Source organism: Ambystoma mexicanum, chromosome 8, assembly GCF_040938575.1.
Source record: "Ambystoma mexicanum isolate Mex_15411 chromosome 8, UKY_AmexF1_1, whole genome shotgun sequence".
Taxonomy (NCBI): Eukaryota; Metazoa; Chordata; class Amphibia; order Caudata; family Ambystomatidae; genus Ambystoma; species Ambystoma mexicanum.
The window spans coordinates 89,007,550-89,019,605 of record NC_090929.1 but is presented as its reverse complement, the minus strand read 5'-3'; the positions used below and the strand labels follow the sequence as shown (position 1 = coordinate 89,019,605).

Here is a 12,056-nt window from a genome sequence, read left to right as displayed (position 1 = left end):
ACTTTAATGCGCCAGTTTGGGATTTCAGGTTGCGCTTAAGCACCACCTAAAGTCCTAAACAAAAACGGTGCTGCGGGGTTGCCATGTTGATTTGACTGGGAAGGAGAAACCCACTGAATGAGTGATGTAGCCTATCACACTTCACTTCATAGCGGTGAAATTCATTATTAATAGCACATCTTTCATTCAGTCAGGTGACTGGTGCACCGGCAAAATCTAAAGGCTGTATTATCTTTTTTAACAAAGAAAGTCTATAATGAAGGGGGCGCATCCTGTCTTTTTTGGTTAAGTTATGGCGAGTGGCAAGGAGGGGAGAGTGTATAAAACACAACGTAAAAAGCACCTTCTGATCCAGGCTTTGGAGCCCATAGGCATGGGCGTAGGAAACGGGGGGGACACAACCCCCCCCACAATTTTAAGCAGGGGGGATATAATGCCATGTATCCCCCCACAATCTGAAGCCGCAGGGTCAGCCAGCGTTATATAAAAGCAGTGTTGAACAGCCTGGACTCCCTCACGAGACTGTATTATGAGCAAGCGACATGATCCAGGCCAGCACCTGGGTGATTCCCTCATCACAATGACTTCCAGCTCCAGTCTGCGGCTGGCGCTGTCTGTAGCCTGCCTGCCAGACTATTGATATTCTTTACTGCCCGGGCTCGGCTTGCGCTTGCGCATTTGGGGGGCATCGCCCAGGGAAGTAACCGCACAGAGATGTTTTTATGGGAGGGCAAATGGGCACTTGCCCAGTGCCCCATTAGGACCGTAGACCAAGTGACGAGGAACAGGCAGGAGAGCAGGAGAGTCATGACTCACGTTTCCCATGTGAATGACAGGTATATGTACTCAGACAATGCCATGCGACTGGAAGGTCTATCACTCACACGTGCCTTTCCAACTCCGCCCCCATACCCTGTACAGAAATTCACAAAAGCCCAAGCTCTGTGACCAACCAGATCCCACTACGCTCACCGTCTCATCACTCCAAGATTCATACGTGCCAGAGCAGCGGGGTACAGCTTCCCTGTCATCGCAGCGAAACACTGGAACACAAAGTCGTTGCTAGGCGGGGCTGAGGGGGCTACGGCCCCAGGTCTTTTGGTTGTAGCCCCGGATATAAGCTCAGGGGCTACAACCAAAAGACTAGCTAGCCCCCAGTCCCCACATTAGTGCAGCCCCGGATCTTTTCCAGACCTAGCAACATCCCTGAAACGAATTACCGCCAGCGATAGGAGCTGAGCAATCCGACTGGACTTTCCGTAGCCAGTTGAAAACCTGGCTCTTTACACGGGGATCTAAGTGAACGTCAGCCCCTGACCACTCTTTGCCACCTAGAGGGACCTATGACTTTATATACAATGACATGCTTTATAAATGCTCTCATAAATTGGAGCGCTGCTTTAAATGTAAAAATAAAAACATAAACAAATAGGTCACCGTCCTGGAACCCAAGACACCAATTGGGTCATACCAATACCTGCAAGAATGGAAAAGGATCAAATGGAGCAGGCCATCTAAGACTGGGTAGAGGCGGCATCTGACCTAACACAGCCATGCGCCAGTATCAACTGGGACCAGCGAGGCTATGCTACAGTAAACTCAGATGCCCAGAACAGCGATCAGTGCCCAGGCTCAGCAGAGCAGTGGGCAGCTACAACTGCCAAGGTTGACAAGGCCTAGCCCCTCTGTGGGCAAAAGAGAAACATACGCAAGTCCATGCAATGCCCCACACCTACAAACCTTTCAAGACGTTGCCTACAGCTCCCATGAACCCCATTCAGCATTGCCAGCTGTGCAGGATCATGGGAGCTGTAGGCCAGCGCACCTGAAGGCTGACTGGTTGGTCCTCCCGCTCTTAATGTTTGCTGACTTGATCCTATAGAATTATTTGAACATATTCAGATGAAAAGGCTACGCCCCCTCTTTGGGCCCTGCACGCAGCCTCCCCACCCCCCTTTTGGGACGGCCTGGAGTGCTCAGACGCTTACGTGATGATGACGCAGCGCCAATCCAATTAATGATTGGATGGTTCTGATGTGTCTAAATTGAGCTTTGACTGGAAGCCATAGCACTTTTCTGCACCAGTTGATTGCCCAAAGGTATTTCAGAATGGGCCCATCCCGGCTCTCCTTTTCCCTGGCAACTCGCTGTCGGAAACTTGTTGCGTAACCAGCTTGATTCCAAGTGCTCGCATGCACTTTGAGGATCACTGCGCGGCGGCTGCACGAACAGTTTGACAAGTGAGAAATGAGGCCCGGGAAACCGTCTGTTTTATATAAAAGAAATTGCAGGGCTAGACTCTCTAGATGTATTTTTCTTTTGCAACTTTTTAAAATATAAATGAATCTTTTTTGTCAGGGTTGACGCTTTTACCGCTGGCTTGTGTTTGCTAATTGTTTCACAAAATGACATTAGCACATTGTAAAAAGGCTTCAGGAATCGTGCCGGCAAGTGATTTCATTTTCTTTTAATTTGCTATTTTCCGCATTTGTGCGCTCTGGCAAAGGTGAGGTTCAAAATGGCCGCAGGGTGAATGGTACTTTTTCTATTATTTTAGGTCTGAGCATCTACAAAAGCAGGAATACACATCCCAGTGGAAAAAAAAAACAGAATACTAGTGCCCAGGGTATCACTACATATTAGCCTCACCAAAAATATCGCTGTCGTCTGGAACGGCCATGGGCAATATTTTTGGGGGGATCATTTTTGAGGTTATTAGGAGCGGGTGTTACGGGGGTGTCACTCGCTCCTTTAAAAATAATTCAGGGGTTGCAGGAGTGTACCCCGCAGGTTCCATGCATTAATGTTGCCACAAAAATATGGCAATATTTTTGTATGACGATATTTTTGCGGGGATATTAACACATGGAACCGTGCCCAGCCCACTTGCTCTATCTAGACCAGTGGTGCCCGACCTGTGGCTCTCCAGATGCATTGTACTACAGCTCGCGTGATCTCGGGAGGATAGCTCAGGGACAACGTGCTGGCCTTGGAACAACACGGAGCAACACAGGTTCGATCCCCGGGTCCGCGCTTAGAAACCTCTGGGTATTACGCGCGTTAAAAATAAGCTATCATTCCATGAACTCTGGCTGGTTGGGGCTGATGGGAGTTGCAGTCTATTCACTCTGGTGACCCAAAGGTTGCCGGCACCTGCTCTAGACAGTGTAAGCAATGGTAAGGATGTCAAGAAGACGAGCTCCACCTCCTTTCAGAATAGGGCTCAAAGTGTGGGCGTGGTGTAACAGAGCCAACACACCCCAGTTGCTTGGTAAATCCTAGAGGACCCCATTTCCTTGTCCTTGGTGTTGGTGGTTATCCTGGCATTTGGGATTTCGAGGTGCATCCCACTATATTGGGGGTATTGAACTCGACCAATTGGGATCAGCTTGTATTGAACTCGACCAATTGATTGATTGATATTTTATTTCTATCGCGCTCGTACACAAGTGTTTCAGAGCGCAACAAGGCAAGGGAGGGGAACAGGGGAGAACAAAACAACGATCTTACTAGGCCCAGTGACATTGAGAACGCGCAAGTGCATGGGAGAGGGGGGAGGGGAAAAGCGCATGGAAGGGGGAGAAGTGGAAAGTGCGAAGCAGAGGAGAAACATAAATAACAATAAATAAGTAATAAAGGCAACAAACAGTGGTAATGAAGGCAGCAATTTGCAAGTGCTAGGTTTAAGGCAGCAGACAGGGTAGGTCTGATAAGTGCAGGAAGAAAAAGGGGGGGACTGTATGGGTACAGATACAGACCCCAGTGCAAGGGGTGGCCCGGAGGCAGTGCGGGAGGGTGGGAGGGTGAGCAGGTACCTGGGCCCAACAGAGTGGCCAGGTGCACGGTGCCAAGAGAGAACAGATCAGCAGGGCAGAGGGGGAACGAAGGCAGAAGAAAAGAGGAAGGTCTTGAGGTGCTTCCGGAACCGGAGACGGTTCTCCTCAAGTTTTAGAGTGGCAGGGAGGCTGTTCCAGAGGGAGGCCCCGACGAAGACAGAGCTCTACCCAAGTTTGTTTCTTTGAAAAACGATTGACCCTGAGGGAGCTGGAGGTAGAGGAGTGAAGAGCTCAAGAGGGGAGGTATTTGCGGAGGGATAGCTGAAGGTATTTTGGCCCCAGGCCCCAGAAAGCCTTGTGGACAATGCGGAGGGTTTTGAATTTAATCCTTGCATCCACTGGGAGCCAGTGAAGAGATTTCAGAGCTGGAGAGATACGATCTCGCAGTCCTGTTCTGGATTAGTTGCAGAGGGCGGACAGTAGAGGCAGGTAGATTTAGAAAGAGGCTGTTACAATAGTCCAAGCTAGAGAGAACCAGAGCTTGGGATACCATGAGCTTCTGGGGGAAGGAGAGGAAAGGCAGAGTACCTCTGAGGAGTTGCAGTCGGAAATTTGACTTTTTAGAGACCTCAGAGATGTGGGCGGAGAAGGAAAGGGTGGAGTCAAAGATGACCCCAAGGTTCTTAGCCTTGCAGGTGGGGGTAGGAGGAGGGCCAAGGGAGGCCAGCCAGAGAGTGAGGGGAAAGGAGGGTGAAGGTGTGCCGATGAGGAGGATCTCCGTCTTGCTGGCATTCAGACAAAGATCATTGGCACACCAATCCTGAATGGCAGTTAGGCAATCAGAGATGAGAGAGGGAGAGGAGGTGGCAGAGGGCAGCCTGAAAATGAGTTGAGTGTCGTCAGCCTAGCCCTGGAAATTTGAGCAGAAAGTGGCAATGCAGTGGGCGAGAGTTGCCAGGTATTGGTTGAAAAGCCAGGGCGAGAGGTTAGACCCCTGGGGAACACCACAGGTAGAGAGGAAGATAGATGAAAGGAAGGACTCAAGTTGGACCTGGGAGGGTCGATCTGAGAGGAAAGAGGTCAGCCAGTCCAGAGCCTGATCAGTGATACCCAAGTTTTCACAGACACGGTTGAGCAGGATGGTATGGTTGACCGTGTCGAAGGCAGAAGAGAGATCGAGGAGGATGAGGACAGGGGGAATGTTAGAGTCAAGGGTGGAGAGCAGATCTTCACATATGTTCAGGAGAGCAGTTTCCATGCTTCTGGCAGCTCTGAAGCCAGGCTGGTGCTCATGGAGACAGCCAACAGAATTGCAACGTAGGTTAAGCTGAGAGATGGCCAACGTTTCCAGGAGTTTGCCAAGAAAGGGAGTAATGGAAATTGGGCGATAGTTAGCTGGACAAAAAGGATCAGCTGTGGGTTTCTTGAGAAGAGGATGCACAAAGGAGTGCTTTAGAGGGGAGTGGAAGGATCCAGAGGCAAAGGAGTGGTTGCAAAAATCAGCAAGGGCCGGAGCGAGGGTGTCAATGTGGTCCTTGATGGTTTTAGAGGAACAGGGATGGACCTGTTTTGAAGAGGCTTTCATAGATCGGACTTGTCTAGCGACCTCGTCGGGTGAAAAGAGGAAAGGACGAGAAGGATGGTGGGAGGGTGGCTAAAGGAGGGTCAGCAAGCACAGATGGAGAGGGAAGAAGAGGGGTGTGGGTGGAGAGGGTGGACAGGATGTCCTGGTTTTTTTTAATTAAGTGAGAGGCAAGGACATTGCAAAGAGCCTGGGAGGCGACAGGAGGGGTAGAGACTGCAGCAGGGTTGTCAGCTTATTGAGATCAGCTTGTAAATAAGGTCCACAGTTTTAAGAACAAGGGTGTGTGTTGTGCCTTTATTGCTAGTCTTGGTTTTCAAGAGCCATGTGAAAGCCTTCTTAAAAATGGTATACAAATGTTTACAGATGCTCTAATGAAATCCAGAGTGACCAACACATACATATGGCTCACTTTGGCCACCCGTATCCCACAACGAACACCATGTGGGATGTTTGAATTAAAAAGAAAATCCTGGTGGTTCCGCGCCACACTTTTTCAACCCTATTTCTTACTTGGATGTAGCAGTCAGATTTTTGGAGTCTTAGTGCAGTGGCAGGTCTTGTCCCATTTTCTTACGTGTCTTTGATTTCTGTTGCTACTTGATGTGCACCAAGGATCAGACTCTTTGGCCTTGATCATCTTTCTAAGTCTTGGGGTGCACAGGTTTTATTGGGTCTGAAGTGGTAGTGATGTTGTAAAGGCGGATATCCCTTAAATTTCATGGTTGGAGAAACATTAAGGGTTCGCACAGTGAGACTATTGGTAGGATTCTGAAAGCAGTTGATGCGATGAATGAGTTTTTGGGTTACTCTTTGTTGGGGTGATGAGGTGAAGGGTATGACGTGGAAATGTAGTGGAGTGTGATTGGTTCGGTCAATGAGCATAGGTGGTAAGCATACAAGAGATGAACTTACCGGAAGGTTGGGATGAAGAAGGGAGATTGTGCTGGCAGGCTGTCATGGTTTTGGTTGCTGGTGTGGCAGGGAGATTGGATTGCCTGCCATAGATGCTATAAGTGTTGGAAATTCTGAAGGATGAGATGGGGGGGAGGGAGATGGGTGTGTGTGTGTCTGTGTGTGTGTGTGTGTGTGTGTGTTCACGCGTATGTGTGAGATAGTGATGGTTTCAGGTTAATGCCGAGGCTGCCATCCGCTGTGTGGTTAATGTATGATATTTTAGTCATTGGCAGGAGCTTCTCATAGATGCTTGTGAAACTGGGGTGGATCATACCTCTGTGATAAGGAAAAGGTTCAAGTTATGATGAGTACTGATAATGTGCATGTTTGTTCCTTTCTCATGTATTGATGGGCTTGTGAGGCAGCTCTGGAATGAGACATGGAGGTGTTTGTGTGTGTGTCTGTGAATGTCAGTTGCTGTAGGTGAGGTTGAGGTGGGGAATGAAATTAACCCTACTAACGAGCACAATCAAGATTTATTAATAAATAGCCAATTAGAATAGATTGTGAGCAGATAAAGCGGAATACTACAAAAAGGACATGTGTTTCTTGGTGTAGGCCATCTTCTGAAATCGAGGTATTTTTGATGAATCTACGTTAAAAGAGCGTATTGGAAATTCTTGAGTTACAAAATTGCGGGATCCGACTTACTCGCGTTATGTAACTTGAGCTTTACCGAGTGTGCCTTGTTGGCCCCCGCTTTACATTTGATATATGTAGGGGAACCCCCGCAGCCCATTATGCTGAACAAGGGACGAGGGGGACACCCCTGCAACCCCCACTCCCCTTGTTTGGCATTATGGGCTATGTTTTTTTTTACCGTATTCAGCTTTTTATTTACAAGCTTTTGGTGCGATACCATTTTTGATCGCTTATGAATATCCTCCGTCCATTGGTGTAGATGTAAAACGCAATGTCAAAATAGAATGCCATGGCATCAAAGCCCTTATCCCACCTGGATTCCAAGCAATGCTCTCCGACCTCGAGGGCATGTTGAGGCTGCCCAAACCAAGGCCTCAAGGGGATAAAGCAATTATCCTCAGCTAGGAAATCCTTTTGGGCACAGTCCTCCTTCAGGGATGCAATTTAAGGTATCAGCCAATTTGGGTGCATGTCACAGGCAGTGAGAAAATCCATACAGGGCCAATCTTGTGTACAGTTAGACCTTTTATTAGCCTATTTCCCATGACATTTTGTATTGGAATTATTTGGATGTGGAGTTATTGCAATATGCAAATGACTTATAAGTCATAATACATTTCATATTTCCGTTTACATGCCTACAATCAGTGGTTTCTGCTCAGCCCATGTCTGTATTTGTTTTCCTAATTGGACAAACAGTTCAAAAATGATCACTAATTGTCATCTGTCCTGCACCATATTAAGTTGGCTTTGTTCTGTACATTTCCAAGTTGCGTTTCATTTGTGTGTTTTGAGAAAGACATTCTGTTGGACACGAGACACTTATTGAAACAGACAGGGTTCTTTGTGAAACTTAATGCTCTCCACTCTTAAGAGCAGAGGACTTTTAAAAGTACACTTAACTGGTGACCTGGCATGCATTAATCAATGTAATATGGGTGTCATTCATATTAGATACAAGAACACAACCATGGTTTTGATTTCATAAGCAAAGTACATTCATTTTAAGGTATTTCTTGTTGTTAATGAACAGGGCCTATTGTTTACACAGATGGGCCATTAATCTACTAATCATTGATGTAATGGTATGTAAGTCGGGTATGAGGATTCTGGCTTTACAAAGAGTTTAACTAGATGGTTGTTTGGCAGGACATGCACATTTTAGTTCATTCTGAATTCACAGAATTTCAATGTTAGATACAAAAGGAAAATGTAGGCCAATTTTACATTTAATAGTAATCACACAATATGTTGGTCTGTCCATGAATAAAGTTATGCTGTGGTTTATGATATGCACTCTAACTTTGCCAATAAATTCACATTCTATCATTGTCCTTACAGAGCACTACTTTTCGCAAAACACACATTTGATTTTGCTATACATATAAGAAAGCGTGTACTTGAAGTTAAAGTAACTTTCGCCATACAAACATAGTACTTTTTTCACTCGAGAAGGGTGCCTGAGGAATTTCTGTTTTTACTTTGTTTTGCTTGTTTGACATTGCATATGATTTCAATGTAAAGTGTCATTCTGGCCATGTATCATTTAATAGAGAGCACCACATTCTGTCAAATAATGCATAAAGCGCAGTCAAGGAAATACTACAGTAATAGCTTTCGCTCGCATCTGCTGTCATGCACTACTTGAAGACACATCGCACAACAACTCTGTCCATAGAATGCAGCTATGCCCCATGACAAAAATTCAGTCTAGCTGGTAACATAATCAGTTTACTGCACTCGCATACCCTCCTGACAACCTCACAACATCCATGCACTAGCTAGCTTGACATGGGTAGCTAACAGGGACTTGGCCACTCCTACCTACCTTCGTATTGGCTGAATTCCGCTGATGAATCTCCAATACCTTGGACTTCATTCCCCCGAGGGCGTTCACCCACAGCACTTTGAGACCATACCAATGGGAAAAGGCGCTATACAAATGGCAAATTATATTTCATACGTTACATGCAGAATGTATGCGAATAGGCCATGGTAATTATGTTGCATTAGTAAAGAGGCAATCATCATCTGCCCCTCTAATAGATGACTTCCTCGTGTTGTGGAATGTGTAGGGTCAAAGAAACATGAATGTAATTAAGTGCTGATCAAACGTTAGTCATTGCAGCAGATTTATGGGTGTCACACAGAGTGTCCCATAAGGACAAGTCTGCTCCTGGTAAGTAGGAGGGGAGAAAGCACAAAGATAAGGAGGGTGGGGTGGGGGTCTGAAAAATCTTCCTCTCAAAAGGGTCACAAAAAGTTTAAAAAGGGTAAGACGCCTGAGAACAGTCAGAGTAGTGGGAGTAACCCTCCAAAGCATAGCTCATGTTACAGTAAGTCTCCCTATGTACACAGACCCAGTGGATCTTGTGTGGCTTGTGGAGCAAGTGACAGTGTTACGGGGGACCCCAGATGTAAGGTCAAAACCTTGCTGGTCCATTCTGTGAGTTTGGCCTTCCCCTCCTATGAGGAGAAAGACATTATCACAGGGGCAGCCTTCTCCTCAGATTCCTTCTCCAGTGGGATAGAATCTGAGGTAGTCTTACCTGGGTTCCTGGGAGCCAACAATCTCAGAAGATTATGCTACAATACCTGTCAGCACCAAGCACTACTTTAAAGACGGTGTGCTGGAGTAGACACTCCTGCCTTTAGGGATAGGGAGCCAGCAGAACTGTGGTAGATGCCACACTGGTCAACCCGGAGGAGCTTGCCAGAGTTCCCCTGATGCCCACCACGTTAGCTGATGGCCCCCTCTCATATTCCTAGTAATGCCTGTACATTTAACAATCAGTGGTATAGTAGTGAGGATTCCTGTGAGCATACAGAGGCACGTCCCTGGAAAGGCCCGGCTGGGTAATGACCTAAGAGACTAAGGTCAGGTGTGGGATACAGCAGAGAGACCCTGCACAAGGCAACAAACAAGAGCTGCCCTGGCCAAGTCCAAGGCTGACCCAAAGCCAAAGGGTAAAGCCAAGGCTAGGGGAGTCAGAAAATCAAAAAGAGGGACAGAGAATATTCCCCTAAACACGCCTACCACTGAGGTGGAGGTAGTTGGCCAAGCACCTGAACCTGGCGAGGGAGAAGTGCTGCCTGAAATACTCAACGCCCATAACCATCCTGAAGTCTGAAGGTTATTGGTTGAAGGTGGTCCTGACAGGACAGAGTTTAGTAAGGGCCAGTGGCGGATTGGCCTGCAGGGAACTCTGGAGATTTCCTGGTCAGATTTCCTGGCCAGTCCACCACTACACCCTGGGCAGTGGTGGACTGGCCTACAGGGAACTCTGGAGATTTCCCAGTAGGCCTCTGCACCCTGGGTTGGGGTGCGCTGTAGGCCTCTGCACCCTGAGCAGTGGTGGATTGGCCTGCAGGGAACTCTGGAGATTTCCTGGTCAGATTTCCTGGCCAGTCCACCACTGCACCCTGGGCAGTGGTGGACTGGCCTACAGGGAACTCTGGAGATTTCCTGGTAGGTCTCTGCACCTTGGGCATGGATGGGCTGGCCTACAGGGAACTCTGGAAACTTCCCGGTAGGCTCCTGCACCCTGGGCAGGGGTGGACTGGCCTACAGGGAAATATGGTGATTTCCCTGTCGGCCTCTGCACCCTGGGCTGGGGTGCACTGGCCTTTAGGGAACTCTGGAGAATTCCTGGTCGGCCTCTGCACCCTGGGCTGGTGTGCGCTGTAGGCCTCTGCACACTGGGCAGGGGTGGGCTGGCCTACAGGAACCTCTGGAGATCTCCCGGTAGGCCTCTGCACCCTGGCCAGGGTGTAGAGGCCTACAGCGCACCCCAGCCCAGGGTGCAGAGGCCTACTGGGAAATCTCCAGAGTTCCCTATAGGCCAGTCCACCCCTGCCCAGGGTGCAGAGGCCTACCGGGAAATCTCCAGAGTTCCCTTTAGGCCAGCGCACCCCAGCCCAGGGTGCAGAGGCCTACCGGGAAATCTCCAGAGTTCCCTGTAGGCCAGCCCACCCCTGCCCAGGGTGCAGAGGCCTACCGGGAAATCTCCAGAGTTCCCTATAGGCCAGTCCACCCCTGCCCAGGGTGCAGAGGCCTACCGGGAAATCTCCAGAGTTCCCTTTAGGCCAGCCCACCCCTGCCCAGGGTGCAGAGGCCTACCGGGAAATCTCCAGAGTTCCCTGTAGGCCAGTCCACCCCAGCCCCGGGTGCAGAGGGCTTCTGGGAAATCTAGGACAATCCACCACTGCCTCCATCAACTTGGACGACCCACATCAATCTCAGACATTGATCTTCTCCCCATCCCACCTCCCCTATGATGAACCCCACACGCACGCTCATTCCCGGGTCTGCAATAGTTAATCTTCAACATTATCCTTTTATTGGTGCAGTTTTTGTTTTGGAGTTTTCCACCCAGCCCTCTCTTTAAAAAAACTCACTTTCTGTTCACGTAGCAAGCACGAACTTCCTGTTTACCATTCAAAGCAACCTCTGTACAGCATTTCTGCTTGATGCACTTGAAACACGAAACACAAAAATAGTTGTTTGTGCAGGCGCCAAGTGTGCTTTGATCAGTAGACAATCATTTCTGAAATTGCAAATATGTTCTTTGTGATATGCAAATAAGCACAGCTTACACAGGCGCTGTACTGTTGCTCTTGGTTGCGAAAAGTGCTCATCTTGGTGCAGTTGTGTCTCCCTGTTGCTCTCATTAATGTGCACCCGTGTTGTGTTTTTCCTTCGCAGAAACTCCTGGAACTGAGCAACCTACATTCGCTCATGTCGGTGGTGTCAGCGTTGCAGAGTGCGCCTATCTTCAGACTCACGAAAACCTGGGCGGTGAGACTCCTCTTAACTTCCCATGGCATTTGGACAGGGCTGTGTCGTCAGCGGGGTGATTTACGCACAGTTGGGTCGTCTTTGCCTTGTTATTGCGCATACTTCAGAGCGATGGTCACTGCTTGGCCGGCCAAGTAGATACTGCCGAACTGGAGCAAAGGTTTATTAGAAACAAATGCCTTTCGGAGCTCCAGAAGACAGCTGAGTGGCGATCTCGGTGTGGCTCCTGAAAACGTTTCAGATGCCACTTAGGAATATTGGCCAAGAATGACATTTCTTGTAGGATAATACTGAATGTAGA

At 48.3% G+C, this 12,056-nt stretch overlaps 1 protein-coding gene across 8 annotated transcripts in view; it reads left to right on the top strand.

Moving 5' to 3' along the window:
• The window catches only part of RALGPS1 (Ral GEF with PH domain and SH3 binding motif 1), a 2,625,553-nt gene that overhangs the window by 1,204,670 nt on the left and 1,408,827 nt on the right, over positions 1–12,056 (top strand). For all 8 annotated transcript variants that reach the window (XM_069609374.1, XM_069609372.1, XM_069609376.1 and 5 more), the window contains one exon: positions 11,663–11,755. In XM_069609374.1, coding sequence (XP_069465475.1) covers positions 11,663–11,755 — 93 coding nt within the window. The remainder of the gene's footprint in view (positions 1–11,662; positions 11,756–12,056) is intronic.